The sequence below is a fragment of the Pantherophis guttatus genome, chromosome 3 (genome assembly GCF_059756535.1).
Source record: "Pantherophis guttatus breed Tessera chromosome 3, ASM5975653v1, whole genome shotgun sequence".
Classification (NCBI taxonomy): domain Eukaryota; kingdom Metazoa; phylum Chordata; class Lepidosauria; order Squamata; family Colubridae; genus Pantherophis; species Pantherophis guttatus.
Window position 1 is genome coordinate 215,522,058 of NC_142065.1, and position 23,676 is coordinate 215,545,733.

The 23,676-nt window shown below is 54.5% G+C and overlaps 2 protein-coding genes across 2 annotated transcripts in view; both read left to right on the forward strand.

Annotated features, from left to right (window-relative positions):
• The first annotated feature begins 6,279 nt into the window (after positions 1 to 6,279).
• Positions 6,280 to 11,130, forward strand: LOC148115000 (uncharacterized). The gene is made up of 5 exons (XM_087891478.1): positions 6,280 to 6,563; positions 7,668 to 7,708; positions 8,081 to 8,176; positions 8,891 to 9,042; positions 10,996 to 11,130. Exons 1-5 carry the CDS (start codon positions 6,416 to 6,418, stop codon positions 11,000 to 11,002), a joined length of 444 nt encoding a protein of 147 aa, XP_087747604.1. The 5' UTR covers positions 6,280 to 6,415; the 3' UTR covers positions 11,003 to 11,130.
• The window catches only part of PLEC (plectin), an 83,330-nt gene continuing 70,655 nt past the window's right edge, over positions 11,002 to 23,676 (forward strand). The window contains exon 1 of the mRNA XM_034419970.3: positions 11,002 to 11,194. Within this exon, the coding sequence (XP_034275861.2) occupies positions 11,002 to 11,194 (193 nt within the window). The remainder of the gene's footprint in view (positions 11,195 to 23,676) is intronic.

Here is a 23,676-nt window from a genome sequence, read left to right on the forward strand (position 1 = left end):
TGGTCACAAAAAATAGAGGAAAAAATGGGCATACATTGCAGTTACCCAAACCCATCTCCTTATGGAAGTTGTGGGTTCTCCGTCTTGGAGGTTTAAGAAGAGGCCAGTCTTGACGATGGATTAATAATTGGTTCTCCTGTCAGACGTGCTCCAGCTTAAATCTCTGAATAGAAACCATCCTTGGCTCTCCATTTATTGAGAAAGGCATAGTTTTATTAGAAGTCAAGTGCCTTGCAGTACTGCATAGCCAGGACTGAGACTTGCACCCCAATATCCCCAAGTACAGCGTTTCCTTCCCTTAGGTGCCCCTCCCCCACTAATCAGGTTCAAGCAAGATGTTTTGAGAATGGGCGCTTCAAGCTTAGGTTGGTATGCAGCTGCCGCCTTCTCCCAGCAGGGTGACCTTGAAGCAGCGTCTGGTGTGTGTGTGTGATACAACTGCTCTCGTTTTCCCCAGGCAGCAGTCACTTTCGCTTCCCCCCCCACCCCCCCCACCCCCCGGTAGCGGAAATGTTGAGTAGTTCAGAGAATGGTAAATACCACCTGACTGCCCCGCCCCATCTATTCTCTGCCTCCAGAGTCCCAGCTGATCGGGAGGAAATGGGGATTTTGCAGTAACCTTCCCCTGGAATGGGGAGGGAATGGAGCTTTTACTGTATCCTTCCCCTGCCACACCCACCAAGCCATGCCACGCCCATAGAACCGGTAGTAAAAAACTTTGAACCCCACCAGTGGACTTCTGGATTGCAATAAAAACGGAGTAAGCAAACCCAGCCTTGGAGTCCCAAAACAGCGAAAAGGAGGATCCTATCTTCGGGGAGGGGAAACCACAAGACGGATAGCCCTGAGGCCCCACTCCTTGCCCAGGGCAGGAACCCACATTCAGGCCTCCGCGCTCTCCAGGGCGAAGCTGCCGATGCCCGGGCCAGGCTTCGCCAAGCGCCGCTGCTCCTGAGCGACCGACGAAGGGAGGCAACGGGCTCTTTCTCCCGCCCGCCTGCTTGCTTTGCTCCTCCTCGGCCAGGAGGGGCCGCTCCGGACGCGGTTCCGCTCTTTGCCTGGGACCGAGCCAAGCGCTGGGCGGGGGCGAGGCTGGCAGCTCCGCTGCTTTGTGTGCCAGGCGAGGAAATGCCCTCTTCCCCGGGGGCCAGTCTTCCCGGATTGCTCATTGCTGGCGGAACAATTGGCGGCGAGCGGGGGGGGGGGAAGAGTTCCAAGCAACAGAAAAACAACTGTGGGAAACGGGAAACGAGGCGGGGCGCTGCTGTGACCTCGTGCAGAGCCCCCCCCCCCCGGGCATCTGGCCGGGCTTTGGGGCTGGCTCCCTTGTGAAGGGATACTTTTTGCCCTCCCCGAGACTGATGCCCGGGCTTTCCCAAATGGGGCTGGGGGCGGGGGGGGGGCAAGGGACTCTGGCCAGGAAGTCTGTGCTGCTCCAAAGAGACGGCCGGCGCTCCTGCGGCCTCTCCCCCTCGCCCCTCCCCCGCGCTGCACAACAGGGAACTGAAAGCTTAGGAAACACCCCCCCCCCATTGTCCCTACAAAAGGCGGGGGAATAATGTGCCCCCTCCCCCGTCCAAAGAGCCAGATCAGAGGGGCCCTGGCTCCCCATGGGCGGATCCGGCCTGCGGCGGCTGCTTTCCATGAAAGGAGCCGCTTTTCCGGAGTGTGTGTGTCCTGGAGCCCAGAGCCTCCACCCTCCCCTCCGCGAGCCCCGCTCTGGCTTTGGGGTCCCAGGCGTCCTTCTCTGCTGGAAGGCGAGCCGCCAGCAGGGGGCAGGAGCACCGCGTGCACCTCTCCGCCTGGAGCAAAGGCAGAGAGCATGCGCAGAGCTCAGGCCGGGAGGGAGCGCGGCGAGGGGGTTCGGTTGCGGAGCTTGGAGGCGCTCCTGCGGTGCTTCCCGGCCCTTCGGTCGGCAGTGGCTCTTGGGCGAGGTCGGCTGCTCCTCCTGCCACGTGCATGCCCAGCGTCCCTTGCCTGGGAGGGGCCGGCAGCGGAGCAGTCGGCAGATTCCGAGCCTTGCCCCCCCCGCGGGGGTGGGGGGATATTCTCCGGCCCCCCAGCTGCATCCAGCCCATCCCCAAGCTTAGCCTGCCCTTTTCGAGCTTCTGCCAAGCGGGGGGGGGGAGAGGGGGGCTGTTGCGTCCTCCGACTGACAGAGAGGCCCCCTCGCCTCTTTTCTTTCTGGAAGGAACCCGGAGGGAGGGAGGGAGGGAGAGGGAGCCCGGCCTGGTCTGGGCCCAGGGAGGCAGCCCAGTGAAGGCCGGAGTGCCCGTGCAGCAGCTGCTCAGTAGAGAAGGCCAACAGTCCTGGACGTCAAGAGCTATTCAGCTTATATTTTAGTTTAATGATTTAAAGCAAATCAGAAAACTGCTTTTCACCAGAAAAATTTGAAAAGCAGGATAAAGGGTCAGCATTGAAGCTTCAGTTTGTTAAAGCTTCAGCTTTAATGTGGATTAGTTTAAATCCCCAGGAGTAACAGCTTGCTGCAGGAGGCTAAAAGATCAAGGCTAAATCTTGCCGGTTCTTTCAGAAATTCAGAAATTTTGGTGAAGTAGCCAAGACGTGTGAATATCCTGATCTTCAGGAATGGGAGACAAGGTCCAAGAAAAAAGATGTGGAGACTCTAGAAAAAGTGCAGAGGAGAGCAACCAGGATGATGATGGGACTGGAGGCTAAAACATACAAAGAACACTTGCAGGAACTGGGCATGGCTAGTCTTAATGAAAAGAAGGACCGGGGAGATAGGATAGCAGTCTTCCAATATTTGAGGGGCTACCACAGAGAGGAGGGGGTCAAGCTATTCTCCAAAACACCCGAAGGCCAGACAAGGAATAATGGATGGAAACTACGCACTGTTACTCAAGCGCTGGTCACCTCCTGTCTTGACTACTGCAAAGCTCTCTACCTAGGGCTGCCCTTGAAAACCAGAATGCAGCCGCGCGGGTTGTGATGGGAGCGTCCTGACACTCCCATGTTACACCCCTCCTGCGCGACTTGCATTGGTTACCAGTTGCCCTTCGGGTGAGGTTCAAGGTGCTGGTTATTACCTACAAAGCCCTTCATGGCCTAGGCCTGGGATACTTGTCGGATCCCCTGCAGCCAGTGACAACTCCCAATCGCCCATAGGTGTGTCCCCACAGAGAGGGCCTCCTCAGGGTGCCGTCGGCCAGACAGTGTCGGCTGGGGATCCCCAGGGGGAGAGCTTTCTCTGTGGGCGCACCCACCCTCTGGAACCAGCTTCCTTTGGAGCTCCGGATGGCCCCTGACCTTCGCTCGTTCCGCTGTGATTTGAAGACCTGGTTGTTCCGCAGCCTGGACTGGTGTTTTTTTTTTTTTAAATGAATTTTAAATTGTTTTAAATTGGGATTTTAATTTTATATTGGTGGGAATTGTGCATTTTACTGTTGTGAGCCACCCTGAGTCCTCGGAGATAGGGCGGCATATAAATTGCATAAAATAAAAATAAATAAATAAACTGATCAAGGAGAGATTCAACCTAGAAATAGAAATTTTCTGACAGTGAGAACAGTCAACCAATGGGAACAGAAGTTGCCTTTGAAGTTGTGGGAGCTTCATCACTGGAAGCTTTCAAGGACAGACTGGACTGTCATCTGTCAGAAATGGTGCAGGGTCTGCTTGGGCAGGGGGTTGAACTAGATGACCTACAAGGTCCCTTCCAACTCTGTTAATCTGTTAAACTATAAACCTGAGAAGAATGAAAAATCTTTTAATAGAATTTTATTGGCCAAGTGTGATTGGACACACAAGGAATTTGTCTTGGTGCATATGCTCTCAGTGTACATAAAAGAAAAGATACTTTCGTCAAGACTCATAAGGTACAACATTTAATGATAGTCATAGGGTACAAATAATCAAATCATATTAGGAAACAGTATGAATCGTAAGGATGCAAGCAACAAAGTTAGTCATAACAGTCATTAGTGGAAGGAGATGGGTGGTAATGATGAGAAGATTAATAGTAGTGCAGACTTAGTAAATAGTTTGACAGTGTTGAGGGAATTATTTAGTTTAGCAGAGTGATGGCATTTGGGAAAAAACTGTTCTTGTGTCTAGTTGTTCTGGTGTGCAGTCCTCTATAGTGTCGTTTTGAGGATAGGAATTGAAAGAGTTTATGTGCAGGATGTGAGGGGTCTAAATATTTTCACAGCCCTCTTTTTGATTTGTGCAGTATACAAGTCCTCAATGGAAGGCAGGTTGGTAGCCATTGTTTTTTCTGCAGTTCTAATTATCCTCTGAAGTCTGTGTCTGTCTTGTTGGGTTGCAGAACCAAACCAAACCAGTTATATAGTTGCAGATGACAGACTCAATAATTCCTCTGTAGAACTGGATCAGCAGCTCCTTGGGCAGTTTGAGCTTTCTGAGTTGGCGCAGAAAGAACATTCTTTGTTGTGCTTTTTTGATGACATTTTTGATGTTGGGTGTCCATTTTAGGTCGTGAGATATGGTAGAACCTAGAAATTTGAAGGTCTCTACTGTTGATACTGTGTTGTCTAGTATTGTGAGAGGTGGAAGTATGGAAGGGTTTCTCCTAAAGTCTACCACCATTTGTACGGTTTTGAGTGTGTTCAGTTCCAGATTGTTCCGGTCGTATCACGAGGCTAGTTGTTCAACCTCCCGTCTGTATGCGGATTCATCATTGTGAATGAGACTGATCACTGTTGTGTCATCTGCAAACTTCAGCAGTTTAACAGATGGATCATTAGAGATGCAGTCATTGGTATACAGAGAGAAGTGGGGAGAGCACACAGCCTTGGGGGGCCCTGTGCTAATTGTACAGGTATCTGATGTGATTCTGCTTAGCTTCACCTGCTGCTTCCTGTCTGTTAGGAAGCTTATGATCCACTTACAAGTGTGTTCGGGTAGCTGGTTTAGCTTAGTTAGAAGTGTGTCTGGAATGATGGTATTGAATGGTGAACTAAGGTCTATAAAGAGGACCCTTGCGTAGGCCTTTGGAGATTCAAGATGTTGTAGGATGTAGTGCAGAGCCATATTAACAGCATCATCTGTTGATCTATTTAAGCAATGAATCTGTAAACAGACTGAAAACAACGGAGTCCACAAAAAAATATTATTGATCTTATATTTCAATTGGATAATTTCCTAAGTAGACTATGGGAATGATATACACATAACTCGGGTTTTGTACCATATTTGACAAAGGTGTGTAACTCATAATATTTTAATTAGTAATCCTTTTAGGTATGGCTTAGAGGGCATCACAATTAATTGGATACATAAATGTTTCTTCAATTCAGGCTTTGCAAAGATCACTTTTGGATTCTATAATTCTTTAATACTTTCCTTCATAATATAGATGATGATGTACAAGGAATGGTTACCAAGTGATACAAAATTGGACATGATAAATAATAATTCTAAAAAGTGCAAATAAAATTTAGAAGCTAAATAAGTGGACTGACCATAACAGTGAAATTTAGCAGCGATAAGTGCACAGTGCTTTATTTAGAAAACTGAAATTAAATTCAGAGATATAGAAGATTGGATGATGTCTGGTTGACGATAGTACCCAAGAAAAACATGTAGAACAAACCGGGTGCTAACTGAACATCAACTGGTAGCATGACATGACTGGGAAAAACCCAGCTTCAGCTTTGTCAGTTCATCGAACAATTCGTCCTGCTCATGGGAAATAGCATTTTTGTCACATGGTCTTAAACTTTGTCAGCTGTCCAGAGTCAAGTCCAAGTGGTGGCTATAGAAACTGAGATTATAAAATAAACAAACTCCCATTTTTCATTGGAAAACGTCAAACACAGCAGATGCTCCCAGAATTCCCCAGCCAGCCATCCCTGTGGCTGGCTAGGGAATTCTGGGAGGGAAGTCCATGTGCCTGGAAAGGCCTGAGGTTGAGAAACTGGCTCTGTTTGGATCCTGGATCTCAGGTGAGGGATTGGACTAGATTATCCCGTCCAACATTTAGCGAGAGAACTTCGGAAGAGCCCGACGGAGACATCAACTCCTCTCTGACTCTGGAAGAGTAAATGACAGTGAAGAACCGGTGATGGGCAGACTTCCTCCCACCACCCCTTTTGAACAGGCTAAACGGGCGCCCATCACTGCTCAGTCTGTATAAGAGCTCAAAGTCCGGTTCCCTCCTGCCCCACAGCTCTATTCTCTGCCCCACAGCTCTGGCCAAACTGCTGGAGGGGTTAAAGCCCTGGGCCGCCTGGCTGACTCAGAGGGAGCGGCCTGCTTGGGGGGGGAGGGAGGAAAAGGAGGGGCTACAAACATCTGGAACCCATCTGGGCCGGCAGCAGACAAGGAAGCCAGTGAGGGTTAATGAGGCCGGCACACCCACTGCCCTCCCCCTCCCCCCTTGCTGCTGGGTGCAGTGGCGTGGCGTGGCTCGCGTGGCACAGCAGAGCTGAGCATGGCCTCCTTGAACCCGTGGACACCGACTGATCCTGCCTGGCTCCGCGTTGCTTGGGTAGCCGGCCTGGTGCTGTGTTCTCTCGGGGTGTGGGCCCTCTTCCTGGTCTGCTCCTGGCAGGGACGCCCGCCACCCAGCCTCTGGTCAGGTAGGTAGGTAGGTAAATAAGTGGGTGCTAGGCCGGGCGCAGCCCTTTCTGGGCAGACCAGCTGGCGATGCTTAGGATTGGGGAGAAGAGCCAGCAGCAACACTCTCCGCCTCCCTCCTCTCTGGGCTCCGGAGGGGTGTGTGTGTGTGTGTGTGTGTAGGAGCGCATTTATCCCCTCCTCCCATCTCCTGTTGCTGTGCCTTTGCCCAGATTAATGCCCGGCCAGCAGAGGAAGACGGTTAATGCTTTCCTTCCAAGGGGGCAGAGTTTTTCCCCATCTTGCTGGCAGGGGACTTGCAGAGTTTCTACAATTTGGAGGGCTGGAGGGGGGGCTGCCCACTGCAGAGGCAAAACTGGGCCACTTGACAGGGACTTGGCTGAGTAAGACTCATTGGTGGACCAGCCAACATCCAGGACATGCTGGCGTCTGCAAATCCAAGGCCCAGAGGAGGCAAGGGGGGAGGCATTGAGGAAGGAGGCCTAAAGAGGCCTAAATGCTTCTGTGGAGCACAGATGGCCTGCATCATTTTCTGCCCCCTCCCTCTGCACTGGGCATCCAGAGTCCAGAAGAAGAGTCATGCGAGGGGGGAGCCCCTCATGTAATCGGGGAATGCCTGAAGCTGAGTGCTGCCCTTTCTCCCCCGGACCTTCACTCAGGAGCCTCCCAGGATGCCAGATGGCTCACACCAGAGCAGAGGGGCAGAAGGCCAGCTGGGGCCCCTCTGCATCCAACCCTCTGCTCAGGCATCTGGGCTCACTTTGGCCCAGGTAGAGACCTTGTGCCCGCTGAGGGGCCCGTGGGACGCAAACAGACAAGCCGCTGGAGCAGAGGGGTCCATCCCGAGGCAGACATCCCCTTGGGCCCATTTTGAGGGTGCAACTGCAGCCGGGCAGCCTCCCTGGGTGGACAGCCGTAGGAGCTTGGAAAATGGGCCTGCGTGGGCCCTTGTGCCTGCTGGCCTGTGGCCCAGCCGTGGGGAGGATTTGCACTTTCTGTCGAAGGTTGGAGAAGAAAGCCCCACCACAGAAGCCAGGTACAGAGAAAGCTCCCATCCCCCGACCTCCAGCCTTGCACCCCTAACACACTCCTCTTCTGTCTGTCAGGATCGCAGCTGGGAGCAGCCAGGTCCTTGGGCCCCTCAGAGGTAAGCTTTGCGCTCAAGTACCCATGCACTAAAGGCTTCCTTGAAGAACTCTGGAGCACGACGCCGTGCCCGTGGCAAGGGGCTGCAAACACTGGGCTTTTGCCCTTCCCTGCCACGAGCAGGGCAAGCGCCCTCAAAGCCTTTATTGTGCAACCCCCTGGCAAGGGGGGGAGTTCTGCCCACAACTGCAGAGAGCACAGAAGGCTCTTGGTGGGGGAAAGGGCCTCCGCCAGTGACTGGCACACAGCCATCCCTGGGCATTTCCCACCTCTCAGGCAGGAAGGCAGGGGGGCAGCGAGGAGGGATCAGGAGAGCTGGGCACACCCTGAGGGGCTGCAGGACTGACTACCCTTCCCCTCTTTGCATCATTAGAAGCGCCGGAAAAAGGCCGCCAAAGCCAAGCCACGCAGGGAGCAGGCTGGGAATTCTGCCACAGGGGTGGCTCTCTCTCCAGCTGCCAAGGAGCAGGTAAGCGGACTCCAGCTGGGGGCACAACTGTGGGCAGCTTAGCCAGATGAGCTGAAGGCTTCCTCCAGCCACAACTGCACCTGCAGCCTGGTACAGGATGGTGGGGGGGGGCACAAGGCTTGAGCTGAGGCCCAGGGAAGATTTCTCTGTGCCTTGAGAGAAGATTCTGCCGGCACCAACTGGGAGCCTCTGAGCACCTGCATTCCTGGATCCCAGGAAGCTTCCTGAGCTTCCTACTTGACTGCCTGGGCCTCCCCCCCTCCATTCTGGGCTAATCCCTGCAGGTCAGCTGGAGAGCCCAAAGTGCTGGTGGGCACAGCCCCCTTGCCCACAGAGGCACCTTCAAAGCTAGAATGTTCTGGAGATCCCCGGTATGCCCCCGATGGTGTACCTGTTCTTGCCCTTGGCCTCACCTGTCATTGCATCCCTGGCTTCCTTGGTTAACCAGGAGATTCTCAGGGAGAAGCTCACTAGGGCCGGTATCCCCCATCCATCCCCTGCTGCCCCTATCCCACAAGTCCGGCTACTTCGGCTGGGCCTCTCAGCTCGCTTTAGCCTAGGCTGGCCGGCCTTGGCAGAGCCGGACTACGACCGGAGCCCTTGCCAAGCGACTGCCTCGGGGCCGGGGTGGGGCTGCGGGACGCGGGTCGGACAGAGGAGCCTTGTTCTCGGCCCGCCTGGACCCTCCTCCGCCTCTCCCGCCCGGCGTCTCAGGCAGCCCGGCTCCCGCGCCTCCCAGTCCTCCGCCTGCATCGACCCGCTTCACCGGCTCTCCTCGGCCCCCGAGTTTCCCCGGTTTCCGGATGCAGCCGCCCCCTCGGCGCTTCGCTCTGCAGCTCTGCAGCTCCTGCTGCTTCAGGAGTCCGGTAGGTTTCGCCGGCCGGGGATGTGGTGGGGGAGACGGTAGCTCCGTAGTCCTCGTCTCCCGCTCCCAGCGCCGGAAGGCCGCGGCCGGCGGGGACCTGCAGCGGCCGAAGCAGGTCGGGCAGCCGCACACGCCGGCCAATGGCGAGCCGCGGTCCGAGGGCGGGGCGGGAGGCCGGGCCACCGGGGAGGGGCGGCCCAGCTCAGGCCCCAGGTGAGCGCCTCCACCGGCGGGAGGGGGCAGCGGACAGGTAACGCGAGGGCGGCCCGAGGGAAAGAGGAACAGCTGGCAGGCGGGCGGGCGGGCAGGCAGGCGCCGAGCCGCGTCCCGCCTGGTCCGTGGCTTCAGGCAGGTCCTGGGCAGGCCGAGTCGAGCCTCACCATCCCCGCCCCCGCCCCCCGGCACGGAGGGCAGCGGTGAATGGAGGCGAGCGGCGTAGCCCCGACGGGCTCCGGCAGGAGTTCCGCTGCGGTGCAAGCAGCCACTTGAAGGCTGCCTCCCTCGGGAAGGAGCTCGCGCTCGCCCCGTCTCAAGGAGCAGCTGTCGGGGTCTTCGGAGGCAGGGGGCGGCGAGGGGCCCAGCACGGTAAGGGCACTGGATCTGGACCCGCCACGTCCCGCCTGCCCCCCGACGACTAACCCGCGCCCGGGAGCGGCGACTCTTGCGCGTCCCAGGGTGACTCCCCCCCCCCCACGAAGGTCCTGCAAAGGGTCCCGACCTCCGCCTGATCGTCCCGGGCTTTGCTCCGCTGGCAGCGACGTTCGGGGTCTCCGCAGGCGAGGCGGGAGGCGCGGGGCGAAGACGACCTTCCTGCCCCGAGGCGCTCCTGCCTGCCCGACGGGGAGGTGGTTCCCGGCGGGCCCTCGGCCAGAGCCGGCACCGGGGCTCCTCGGCCGACGCCCCCATTGGTAGCCCGGGGCAGCTCCTCCTCCGGCGGGCGAGGGAAGCCGGCCAGGCCGCCGCCTCCGAGCTCCCTCCGGAGCGCGACGCCTAATCCGGCCGGCCGCCTGGAGCCGCGCGCGTGGGGCTCCGAGATAGGGCCGCGCGGCTGCCGCGCACCAGCCCTCGCGCACACGCCCTGCCGGAGCCGCGCGGGGCGGCGCCTCTGCCAAACGCCGCCGCAGGTTGCCCTGCTCGGCCATGATGCCGCCCGGCTGAGCCCGCCCGCCGCCCCCGCCCTCGGTGAGTGGGTGGCGTGGCGGGAGTGGCAAGGGGCCGCTGCGTCGCCCGGCCATCCCGCTCGGGTCCCTCTCCCGGCCTGCAGAGGCGGCCTCGGGGCGGCGGGGGCCCCGGGCGGAGGAGAAGCGTCCCGAGAGCGACGGGCGCGGCTGGCACGAGCGCCTCCGACTGGGCTGCTCCACAGCGCCCGGTGGCCAGGCGGAGACCGGCGGAGGAGCCGTCCGGAGCGGGGCAGCGGGAGACGTCGCGGCGCTGGGCGGCGGGGGCGGGCGGGGACTCGTCTCGAGGGGGGGCAGCAGCGCGCACGTGCCTCCCTCCCGCTGGCGCCGGGGAAGCGGCAACCATGGCAACGGAGAAGAGCCGGCGGCTTTTCTGGGGCCCCAGGCCTCACCCGTGGAGGACCGCCTGGGGGCCTTTCCTACACAGAGCTGGGGGGGAGCGTGGGCCCGTGGGATGGGGGGAAGGTCTTGCGCTGCTTTGCCTCCGGCCTTAAAGCCTTGGCATCTTGGAGCCCTTTGGGTCTCATCTGCTGCGTAAACAGATCCAATCAGGACGGGAGGATGAACGGAGGTGGAGCAGTCTGGGGGGAGCCAGTCTCCCCCATTTCTGCCCCCCCCCTTGGAATGGGGGACAACTGCTCGGAGAACTCAGGCTGCCCAGGGCGAAGTGAAGGCCTGGCGGTGACTAATGGGCAACAGCGACTAGACCCTTTGCTGCAGATGGAGGGCAGATTCCTGGGGAGGCCCCCAACTCTGACACTGTCCCCCCTTTGCAGGAGGTGATGTCTGGCCGATGGAAAGAGAAGCCACCGATGGCTGAAGACAACTCCAGCGGCAGCAGCGGCTCCCCCACCCCGGGAGACACCCTGCCGTGGAACCTGCCCAAGCACCAGCGCACCAAGCGAACCAAGGCAGCCGCGGGCGGCAACGGCTCTGTGCTGGACCCCGCAGAGAGGGCAGTCCTCCGCATCGCAGGTAGGCGAGGGCTGGCAAGCGCCCACGGGAAAGTGGGGTCGGGGTGCCAGCTCCGGTTGCCACCTTGCACGTCCAGTTCTGAGCACCCATGTTGGTATTGCTGGTTGGGCTCAGGTTTTGTGTTGCATCGACCCAGCAGGCTTTGTCGAAGTGGGCATGGATTGGACTGGGCGCCGTGTGCTGCAGTGCCAATGCCCTGCCCTACTAAGTGAGGATGGTGTGTGCCAGGGAAGCCTTAGTTTCCTAGGGCGTTCTTGGCAGAGATGTTTGCCCTCGTCCTCTGGAGGCCCTGCTGGGATGCGGCTTCTGGAAATTGGTGTTTGGCAGAGTCAGGTCACCAGTTGCGATTCTAAGCCAGAGGCTGATGGCTGCTTGCTCTGGCCTGCAAAGGAGCTTCCTCCATGGCACAGGCTGGAGGATTTGGCAGTGCCCAGGGTCTCAGCTGTTCTGGTGCAAGTCCTGGATATAACGGCAATGTTCTCGGCTGACTTTCCAAGCTTTGCTGTGTTCTGCACCTGAGTCCTACTCAGAAGCTTCCCACTTGAACCAAAATTGTGGCTGAAAGCAAACCGTAGGGTGCTGTTGGGAAAGTCCATTGGCCCAAATGGCGGGTTAAGGCCTTGGGGCTGGGCAGGGAGCCAGCTGAGTTGCTGCCGCTCCTCTGGGCTTCTTCTGCCTGCAGTAAAAGACCTTCCGAGCCTTGTCCCTGACTCTTCCCCTGTGAGGTCACAAGCGCCATCTTGAGTTTCTGGGGAGATGCCCTGCTGTGCCCTGGTTGATGAAAGTTGGTGGAACTGGGCAGGGGGTGGGCTTTGCGACCCTCCCCTTGCAAAGGGGGCCATTGCTATTCTCTTACCTGCTGATCTGGGAGGGCCAGAGCAGAGCATAAGGTGGCTTTTCCTGAAGGACAGGTGATGTGTTCCCAACCGGGAGCCTCTTGGCTGCAGTTGGCGTCCCAGAGTTTTGGTCCCAGGACTTGCGTGCTAGTAGTGTTAATTAGGAGACTTTCTTCTCTGAATTTGATTGGCTAATTAGTGGTGACTTTTGTCAGACCCAGCAATGAACCCTTTCCAGCGGGGTCTGTCTCCCGTAGGCCTCCCAGGGATGCGGCCACTGCTGCTGGGGTGAAGTCCATCCACCTTGCTGCTAGTTGTCCTCTCTAGTAGTCCAACTTTAGAGCGTCCCAGGAAAAACCACTGGCCTCCACACTTCTGGCTCCCATAGGTTCAGGCATCGGAATATCTCCTCCAGGGATCCAAGATTTCAGTAATTTTGCTAACATTGAACCAAGGGCTGGTCTGCAATGTATTTCTTGACTGCTGGTGCCTTTAGTGTAGAACAGAGTTTCTCGACCTCCGCAGCTTTAAGATGTGTGGATGGGGGGGGGGGGCTTGGAGAGGCAGTGCTGATTCCTGCCGTTGTAGGTCAGGGGGCAATGACACCTGGAGGGTGACATTTGCTCCCCAAACTGGCCCAGAGGTCAAGGGTTAATGTCTTCATTCCTGGGTCAGAGTGGACATGGAGAGGGGTCAACAAGATCAACCTTTAAACCCTTTCATTGCCAGAGGTGATCTACCGGGGGGGGGGGGGCGGCGGGGGGGGGGTTTCTACATCAACCCAAATGCTGCTTAAATCATATTTACTTTTAAAAGCTAATCTTTTCCTCAGTGGAATGGGGAATTTTTCCTCCGTGCACTGCAGTCTAAAGGCAAAGTCACTGAGTTTCTCAGCTGCTCTTTTTATGTTATTTATGTTTATAATTCATGACAGTGTTTTTATTGTTTTAATTGTCAGTCACCCAGAGTTGGGTACAGTATATGAGATGGGCGACCATTTAAATTGATAAATAAATAGAGGACTCCTACATGATCCTTCAGTCATCTCTGTTTACCTTCCTGCGCAGGTGCAAAATGTCCTGTGTCAAAATGTCATGAGGCTTCTTCCCACCTCCCTATAATCAGAATAAATCTGGAAAGGATTTCCCAAGGCAGCCTCTTACCATGGGCCGATTTTTCCTGATGTCCGAATGAAATCTGTTTCCTTCTTCTTTAAGCACCTGGTTTCTTGTCATATTTCCCCGAATGACAGCTTATTTCCCTTCAAGGGCTTATTTCTTCATTCTAGTGGCCCAGTGCTGAATCAATGCAGGCTTGGAAGGCTGTGGGGTCCTGGGTGCTCTCTGAGCGGGGTGGTTTTCTTGCAAATGTTTCGTTACCCAACTAGGTGCTAGCAGTGAAACGTCTGCAAGAAAACCACCATGCTCAGAGAGGAACAGGGACCCCACGGTTCAGCCCTGAGCTACAAATATTCTCTTCTATCAGTATGTACCATATCCCCCCCACATCCCTTCTGCCACCTCCCCCCACCCCACCCCACCCCAGCCAGGTCCCTTCTTTCATGGAAGGTAGTAAGGATCATTAACCGAACAATTCCTCTTTTTATAAGGATCCACTACCGAGATGACCAGAGACCCTGGGAGGGGGCATCTGGATTTGAGGTGCATCCTTCATCCCAGGTTGTATCACTCTCTCCCTTGAGCAGTCAGGAGTTAAGGCAGCAGTCTTGACCCAGAGGCTGGAGGCTTTAAGAGCAGACCGAGGTTGAGCCCAAACACGGCACTGTTCATCTGGACACTGGCTGTCTCCAGAGTGAGTTTCCTGCAGAAAGAAGTAGATTAGCTTGATTGAAGTGGGCTCAATGCACTGGAGGGAGACCTAGGCAGGAAGGATAGTGAAGATTGTGGAGTACAATGAATTACAAAGGAATGGCTGGTGTTTGTGTTACAGGGGTGGAAGGATTGTCATCTGTTGAGGATCCTTGTAAAAAGAGGAATTGTTAGTGATCCTTACTACTTTCCATGAAAGAAGCAGAGAGGAGTTTGGGAGTTTGCATTCTGAAAGCAAGCGATGCAGGGGAAGAAGATAATTAATACTGTGACAGTGTTTCTTGCAAAAATTCAAATCCAGAAGCACACACAGATAAACTGATGCAGCAGGATTCATTAACTTCTTTATATTCACAATAATAGATGGAAGTATTTACAATACCAATATCGGTTCTTTTTCAACGTAGTAGCAGTTACAACACAAGGCAGGAGAGAACAGTTAGTTTCATTTTTAGCAGAGCAAACGGCATGCACAGACTGTTTGGTTTCAGTTTCAATTCTCTGCACAGAATCAGAAGCTGCAGACTAAGACACGCCCTAGCTCCAATCTGTCTCAGCTCCCAATTGGCTGACTTAGTTGCTATGCCTATTCATTGGCTGACCTTGTTACTATGTCTTCCCAGTCGTTAATATTCTAACATACATGCTCTTAGGCAGCAGGAAGAGATGGGTCAGATGGGGAAGAAAAGTGAGGGGTCCCTTGGGACCCAGGATGGTGTGGAGAGGGGAGTGTCTGCTGTGAAAAGGCTCAGCTTCAGAACATGGTTTTGGACTGTGGGGTGGGAAGGGATGGGGAATTGAAGGCCTGTCCATGAGAGTGCAGCCAACAACTCTGGCAAAGACCAAGGAACCAGGGAGGAGACGGGCTGCTCCTCGGGAGGAGGCTGCCAGAGAGCCGTTTTCTGTGGGTTTAGGCTCCAGTGGACAATGGGACAATGTCCTGAGGAACACATGTTTATTGCAAGAGGCGAATATGGCTGTGTGTAAGAATGCGCTTCTGCCCACTTGGTCACTTGGAAGTGAGCGGAGGGGAGGCCTGTAGAAAGATCAGAGCCAGCTGGGAGAGAGATTTAAGAAGTGCCAGCAGCAGCTGATCAGAGCCTGGGAAGGAGACAGAGGGAAAGGCTGAAGAACAAAAACAGGATGGGTAAAGAGGCCGAAGGTTTGCTCACTTGTTTCCAAAGCTTTCAGCTCTTCCAGTTGAGCAATGGAAAAAAAAACCCTCTCTTCCCCCCCCCCCCCCCCCGGTAACTCAGATTAAAAGACATAGCAAAGTACAAAGCATACAAAAGAAAACCACAGACCCATAAAAACCACATAGTCGAAATCCTGAGAACAAAACTCCCTGAGCCCAGACGCAGTTAAAAATGAAATTCTGCTGCCAGGAAAAACACATCCTTTCTCTCTACCCCCCCACCCCCACGCCCCCCAATGCTATGTGTGTCCCTGAGGCTTAACAGGCTGGAAAAAAGAGACCTTTGAACCTCCGGAGGGAGAGGCCGGGATGGAAAGCACAGCAGGTGGCAGTCCCTGGGATGGGATGCAGCAGATGGGAATGGGAGAAGGGGGCCCTGCCAGGATTAAAGCTCACCTCCAGCACCCGGAAGGGCACCCGGAAGCCCAGAGTCACCAGCAAAGGGAGCGCCCACCCTCTGGGGCGGCTCTGAAAGGGGAGGAAGCCGGTTTTGCAGCGTTTCTGTCTCCCGTTTTAATTTACTGCACTCAGCATTTCTCACGCCTTGTTGATGGGTCCTGCCTCTACGATATGTCAGTGTTGCTCAACCTTGGCCACTTTAAGATGCATCAACTTCAACTCCCAGAATTCCTCAGCCAGGGAATTCTGGGAGTTGAAGTCTACACATCTTAAAGTGGCCAAGGTTGAGCAACGCTGTTTTATGTCTGCAGAAACCTCAGTACTACGGAGGCCTCAGAGGATGCGGTGTGGTTGCCATGAGCTCGACATGAATGCCTCTTCATCCATCTCTTGCCTCCGAGAGCCTGTCCAAAGCCTGGGCCAGGCAGCTGAGCAGGGCCCGACTGGAGCCGGGTCTTCTTCTACTTCTTGTGCCATGTCCGTCATCGGACGTTGGCGATTATGTTGGTGATCCTATTTTTATCAACAGCCGCACAAAAAAGTGCTGCTGAGTTTTGTCCAAACAGTACCTCAGATTTTGAAGCCATGATGTTCTTCTTCTGCCTGGGCCTCCTTTGCCTTCAGTCTTTCCCTGGAGGATTGAGTGAAGGATGCCGTATTTCTCCAGGTGTCGCATCAGATGTCCAAAATATTCCAATTTATGCTTTTTGACGGTTTTGATGATTTCCCTTTGCTTTCCCAGGTGACTTATCACCTCCTCATTTCTGATTTTGTCAACCCATCTTATTTTAACAGATTTTAACAGATTAACAGAGTTGGAAGGGACCTTATAGGTCATCTAGTCCAACCCCCTGCTCAAGCAGGAGACCCTACATCCTTTCTGACAAATGGCAGTCCAATCTTTTCTTTAAAGTCTCAAGTAATGAAGCTCCCACAACTTCCGAAGGCAACTTCTGTTCCACGGGTTGATTGTTCTCACTGTCAGAAAATTCCTCCTTATTTCTAGGTTGAATCTCCCTGTTATTCCTTGTCTAGCCTTCAGGTGCTTTGGAAAACAGGTATTGGAAGACGGCTATCATGTCTCCCCTGGTCCTTCTCTTCACTAGACTAGCCAGGCCCAGTTCCTGCAACCGTTCTTTGTATGTTTTAGCCTCCAGTCCCCTAATCATCCTGGTTGATCTCCTCTGCACTTTTTCTAGAGTCTCAATATCTTTTTATAGTGGTGTGACCAAAACTGGATGCGGTACTCTAGGTGTGGTCTTACTAGGGATTTATAGAGTGGTATTAGTACCTCACTTGATCTTGATTGTATCCCTCTGTTAATGCAATTTAGGATTGCATTGGCTTTTTTAGCTGCCGCTGCACACTGCTGGCTCATATTTAACTGGTTGTCCACTAAGACTCCAAGATCCCTCTCACAGTCACTGCTATTAAGCCTGGTTTCCCCCAGGGAATTTACGTAATACAAATTTACAGTTATACGTAACAGCCGCCTGTAAATCCACATTTCAAATGCTTCTAGTCTCTTCAAGTGGTTTTCTGTCAGAGACCAACTCTCCACTCCGTAGAGCAGGATAGGAAAGATGTAACATCTGACAAGCTTGATTTTCAGTCTTGGGTTTATGTCGTGATTGCAATGTTTTTGGGCTTTAGGTAGGGATTTCCTAGCAGAAACCATCCTCGGCCAATACTGTTGCAGATAAAGAAGGACCAGGAAGTTGGCATAGGATGGATGCGGACAGGATCTCTGAAGCCTTCGAGGCAGAGACCCCTGCAGGCTTTTCTCTGCAAGGGTGGCTTGGCATTCAGGATGATGAGCCCATAGGGGGGGAAGACTGGTTGGGGTCTCGTGGGAGTTCACTGCCCACCAGGGAGCCTCTGAGGTAGTGGGGGCTCAGCCCTCAAGGGACCCGTCAGAGGAACCGTGGTGGGGCATCTGTGTGGATGGTGCCCTTACGCTGCCTCTTTTACATACCATAGCTAAAAATAACCCATCCCCCTCTTTGACTGCGTTAATCTAGAAGGGAGGCTGAGATTTAGCAAAAGAAATTAGAGCAGGATTAGCTGCAGGAAGAGACGAAAACATGGGGAGGCTTGGCAAATGGAAGAGCTGATCTGGGCCGACCACCGTTAAGTGGCCCCCGGCTAGGAAAGGCAGGCGGCACCAGGCACCCTTCGGGGGCTCAGGTACTCAGGGAGCAGCAGGATAGATATTGTCCTCCTTCCCCAAGCTGCTCTGCCCGTCTTTGTGAGTGCCCTTGTATGCCCACAGGTAAGGAACTGTTATTGTGAGCATGTCACCATTTCATCACCGGCAGCCTTCCCAGGCTCCTGGGCTAAGGGGCTGGGAATGATCTCTGGAGGGCAGGCAGGCAGGCAACTGGCTTGCATTCCTCCTCCTCCTCCTCCTCCTCCTCTCTCTCCCCCTCCCCCCTTGGGCTCTGTCTTGTGCTGTGTCTGCTGAGGCTTCCCTGGGAAACAGCCAGATCAAATACTCCAGCAAGCAAGTTGTGTGGGAAGCTGCTGGCGACCCTAGTGGAGAAGCTGGACCCACCCCTGCCAGGCTGAACGGGCAGGGATCTGACACTGACTGGGGTGGGGGTGGGGGTGGGAGGCGCTGGTTGTCCTCTGTAGTGAGCAAAGCGTCCAGTAGGGGGCCAAGGCTTCCCTTCGGCCCAGCCCTTCCCTGGCAGCAGCAGAATCTGCTGGGATTTCTTTGCTTCCGCCTTCAGTGCATTGTAACATGGAACACAAATTCCCCAACTTCTGTTTTCCCCCATTTGTGCGCATTTTGGAATCATGTCCTCCTTTCCCTGCTCTACATAACCCCCTTGGCTTTCAATACAGCACAGTGATTTTCCCAGCCGGCAGCTCACCCGTTTTTCTTTCGTTCGTTTCAATTGGTCATTAATAGAGGAGAATCTTAGTAGCTCAGGGTTGAAAGGAGGGGTTCTTGGTGCTCTCTGAACTGGGTGGTTTCCTTGCAGGCGTTTCAGTATCCGATTAGGTCACATCCTTGGCGTACTGAAGAGGTAACCTAATTGGATAATGAAACGTCAGCAAGAAAACGACTAAACTTAGAGAGCAGCACCAAGGAGCCCACACCTGGTCACTCCTGCTCTTTGCCATTCCTCCGTTTGCATTCTGAGTTGCAACCTTGCATGTATTGTGAAGGTCCCACGTGGGCCCCTCTGCAGCCCAGCTGGCCCTTGGCCAGTGAAGACTTCCCCCGTCAGTCAGGGCGTTTGATCCGTACGCAACCAGTGCCCGCTCCAGTCCTCTCATTCTTCAGAGCCTGCTAGGGTTGCTAATCTGGCCTGGTCTCCTTTGGCTGGTGGCCTGTGCAGTGGGCGAGGCAGCAACTCCCCTCCTATTGGGCCTTGGTGGGGGGGGGCATTGGGCTGGGAGAGGCTGTGTGCTCTGCCGCAGCATCCCCCGCTCCGGCTAATGAGCCCAGCTTCCCTTATCTAGTTGCCCGAAGCTGGGTAGAGAAGGGCCATCTGGGTCTAGAGGGATTTGGAACCATCGGCCATTGCTCAGACCATTGACTGACCCACCGGATGGGAGGAAGCAGAGGGTTGCTTTGGCCAGCAGCCTGGGTGTCTCCTGCAGATCAGCTCTGGTGATTTTCTACAGTTCTCCATGGGGCAGATCAGGCCAGGCGATCCCTCCGCCTTCTCAGCCCCTCCCTCACCCCTGGGCTGCATTTGAAGCAGAGTCCACAGGGAATCTGGGGTTCTTCCTTCCAGGCATCTTCCATTCCCCCCCCCCCCCCCACCTCTTACTTCTGCTCCTAATTCTCCAAGCAGGGACTTTTTTTTATTTATTTATTTATTTATTTATTTATTTAATTTGTATACCGCCCTTCTCCCAGAAGGGACTCAGGGCGGTGAACAGCCAAAATTAAAAAACATACAAATGCAAAAGTTAAGATAATTAAAAGAATTAAATCATTGGCTACCCAAATTTAAAACCCCAAATCCATAAAATTTAAAATCCCAATTAAAAACCATTTAGGCTAGGCCGGCTTGATGAAATAAAAACGTCTTCAGGGCTTTACGGAAGGTCCGGAGGTCCGGGATCAATCGTATTCCAGGAGGCAGCTCATTCCACAGGGCGGGTGCCCCCACAGAGAAGGCTCTTCCCCTGGGGGCCGCCAGCCGACATTGCCTGACCGACGGCACCCCGAGGAGGCCCTCTCTGTGAGAGCGTATTGGCCGGTGGGAGGTTATCGGTAGCAGCAGGCGGTCTCGCAAATACCCTGGCCCTAAGCCATGGAGCGCTTTAAAGATGAGAACCAACACCTTAAAGCGCACCCGGAAGACCACCGGGAGCCAATGCAGCTCGCGCAGGAGAGGTGTTACGTGGGAGCGCCACGTCGCTCCCATAATCACCCGCGCGGCCGCATTCTGCACCAGCTGGAGCCTCCGGGTGCTCCTCAGGGGGAGCCCCATGTAGAGAGCGTTACAGTAGTCCAGGCGTGACGTAACCAAGGCATGAGTGACTGTGCACAAGGAGTCCCGATCCAGAAAGGGGCGCAACTGGCGTATCAGGCGAACCTGATAAAAAGCCCCCCTGGCCACGGCCGTCATATGCTCTTCTAAAGACAGCCGTGTGTCCAGGAGGACGCCCAAGTTGCGAGCCCCCTCTGTGGGGGTCAGTGACTCGCCCCCAATAGCCAGCAATGGCACCAGCTGGCTATACCGGGACGCCGGCATCCACAGCCACTCGGTCTTGGAAGGGTTGAGCCGAAGCCTGTTCCTCCCCATCCAGACCCGCACGGCCTCCAGACACTGGGACATCACTTCGAGGGCATCATTGGGGTGGTCTGGGGTGGAAATGTACAGCTGAGTATCATCAGCGTACAGATGGCATCGCACCCCAAAACCACGGATGATCTCACCCAGCGGCTTCACATAAATGTTGAACAGGAGCGGTGAGAGGACCAACCCTTGCGGCACCCCGCAAGCAAGGCGCCTCGAGGTCGACCTCTGCCCCCCTGCCAACACAGACTGCGACCGGTCAGAGAGATAGGAGGAGAACCACCGCAACACGGTGCCTCCCACCCCCAGTCCCTCCAGCCGGCGCAGCATGATACCATGGTCGATGGTATCAAAAGCCGCTGAGAGGTCTAACAGGACCAGAACAGAGGAGCAACCCCTGTCCCGAGCCCTCCAGAGATCATCCACCAATGCGACCAATGCCGTCTCCGTGCTGTACCCAGGCCTGAAGCCGGACTGGCACGGATCTAGATAGATGGTTTCATCCAGGAACTGTGGGAGCTGTTGCGCAACCACACTCTCCACAACCTTCGCAACAAAGTGAAGGTTGGAGACCGGACGATAGTTTGCCAAAACGGCCGGGTCCAGAGAAGGCTTCTTGAGGAGGGGCCTCACCACCGCCTCTTTCAAGGCGGGAGGCAAGAAACCCTCTCTCAGAGAAGCATTTATGATCCTCTGGAGCCAGCCTCGTGTTACCTCCCGGGTGGCCAGTACCAGCCAGGAGGGGCACGGGTCCAATAAACATGTGGTTGCGTTTAATCTCCCCAGGATCCTGTCCACGTCCTCAGGAGTCACAGGGTCGAACTCATCCCAGGTAACATTCTCAAGACCAGCCTCAGTCACCCCGCCGGGATCTACCCAGTCAGAGTCCAAGCCTTCCCGAATCTGAGCGATTTTATCGTGCAGATACTGTGCAAAATCCTCAGCCTGCCCTTGCAAGGGGTCCTCCCGTGCTCCCTGATGTAGGAGGGAGCGGGTCACCCTAAACAAGGCGGCTGGGCGGTTATCTGCCGATGCAATAAGAGCGGAAAAGTGGTTACGCTTTGCCGCTTTTATCGCCACTAGATAGGTCTTAATATGAGACCTAACTAGTGTTCGGTCGGATTCGGAGCGACTCGCCCTCCAACCACTCTCTAGGCGTCTTTTCCGGCGCTTCATCTCCCTCAGCTCCTCGGAAAACCAAGGGGCCGGGCAGGTTCGGCGTCGGGTCAGAGGCCGCAAAGGCACGACTCGGTCCAGAGCACCGGCGGCTGTCCTATCCCAGGCAGCCACCAGATCTTCAGCCGAGTCGTGTGCCAGAGTTTTAGCTCCTGGGCAGCAGCTGGGCAGGTTCTCTGTGGTCAGCAAGGGCTGTGCCCATGGTCGGAGGTTGGTCTTAGCAGTGGAAGACTTCAGTCTGGCTGTGTGTCCTGCAGCCAATTGGCTTGCTCAGTTCTCCAGCTCCAGCTGTTTCCAAGGCCCATTTTTGTCCTCTTCATGGAGAGTGTTGCTCTGTCCACTGACCAAATGCTCTGTCCAGCAATACCATGGCATCTCCGAGTGTCCTTGTGGTCCTTCAGAAGAGCATCTTCTGCCTTGGGTAATTTTTGCTGATGTCCAATGGTGGTCGTGGGTTGGTGGTCAGTGGGGGGGGTGTCAAGTCTTGGGGAGCCGGAAGGAGGGGTCAGGAGCCAAGCTAGATGGCCTTTCCAGGCTGAGAATGAAGAAAACCATCACAACTCTGCTGCTTCTGCTGCTGCCTTTGTCATCCTCCAAGGGAGCTGTGGCCAGGGAGGAGCTGCTGGGAACAGGGGCCAAAGCAGGCAGGGGGGCTGGAGAGGATCCTGAATGCAGAATCACAGGGTGGGAAGTGGTCCAGCCCCCAGCCCAGGACAGGAATTCCCAGGCCATCCAGGACAAATGGCTGTCCCTCTGTTTCTCAAAAACTGTCCCACTGCCTATCAGCTTTTGCAGCCAGGAAATATAAAGAATTTATAAATATGATTTATATATGAATATAAAATATAAAGAATTCTGTTCTAAAAAAAAATTCTATTCTATATCTTCCCACTTAATCCTGGAATGAATGATCAGATAAGTCAGGGTAAACCCCCAGTGACTGCATAAGCCGATCTTCTGCAGTGCCCAACCTGATGCTTCAGACCTTCTGATGATGCCCCCGTTGCTGCTGGAACCGAGTCCCTCTCCCTTCCTCCTCTTCTCTTCCCTTCCACCTTTCCCAGCATTAGGGAAACTTGGGTCTTCCCATAATTAGGTCATTTGTGCTTCATGTGAGAACTGAACTGATTTGTTTCATGACCCATAGTTATGTTTTCCTGATTTTTCAAACACTCCAATTCCAAAATTCAGGAGCAAATGTGGTTTTTCATCCTACTTCTTCTTCACAGCCACAGAGTGTCACAGAAAGCCATTATGTCAGCCTGCATCTTTGCTTTCTTTCAAGCTTTGCTGCCAGCTACCACGGAAACAGTGTGCGTGTAGGGAAGCAATGGGTATTTGGGAGGGGAAGCGTACAGAGGTGAAAGTAGAATTTCTGAGACGTGATCGGGAGGCCTGGACTCAGAGAGGCTAGTTTGGGTTGCTTAATATCTTCAAGGCCAACCGTCCTTGGATCAACATGCATGAAGATGGAGCACCTGGACCAGAGATGTTCCCAAAACATCTTCCTGGCCGATGATTGAATTCTGGTTGCCTGGCTACTGGGGTGGGTGGGGGGTGGGTGGGGCCTCTAGGGTTAGTTTCAATTTGTCTCTTCGCGTGTGTTTTGCTTCAGACGATGCATGACTTTTGCTGCAATCAGTTCCTCCCTAGTAAAAGTACCTTTTCTCTGAATCTATGGAGTCAAGGGTTTTCTTTCCTAGGGATTGATCGGAGGCAGTCCTGACACATTGCCTGCACCAGTGCTTCTCAGCTGTGGCAACATTAAGATGGGTGGACTTCAACTCCCAGAATTCCCCAGCCAGCCTTGAATTCTGGGAGTTGAAGTCCACCCATTTTAAAGTTGCCACAGCCGAGAAACATTGGCCCGCACCATTCTAACTTTTATAACTACAAATACACATCATGATATTTAAATATCTTTTCCAGAGCTTTCATGGCTATCCTCTCCAGTGCTGGTCTGTGGCATGTTTCTCAATTGCAAATCTCTTTTTGTCCACACAGAAACCTAAAAAACTGCCTACCATTCCTTCTTCCTGAAGCTCCCCATTCCCCAGACAGCGTCCGCCGCTTTGCAAGAGAAAGCCAGGCCTGCCATTCTCCCAGTCACACGTGTCGTCCTCGCAATGCTTTGAAGGCCTCGGGAGCTTTCCAGAAACTTTCCAGAGCATCTGGAGAACGGCCTGTGGGACTCGGGGAATGGTGGGTGCGGCCTCCTCACGAGGCTTTGCCAGGCCTCACGAGAACGGCATGAGCTTTGTGGCTTTGGAGGCCTCGGAAGCCT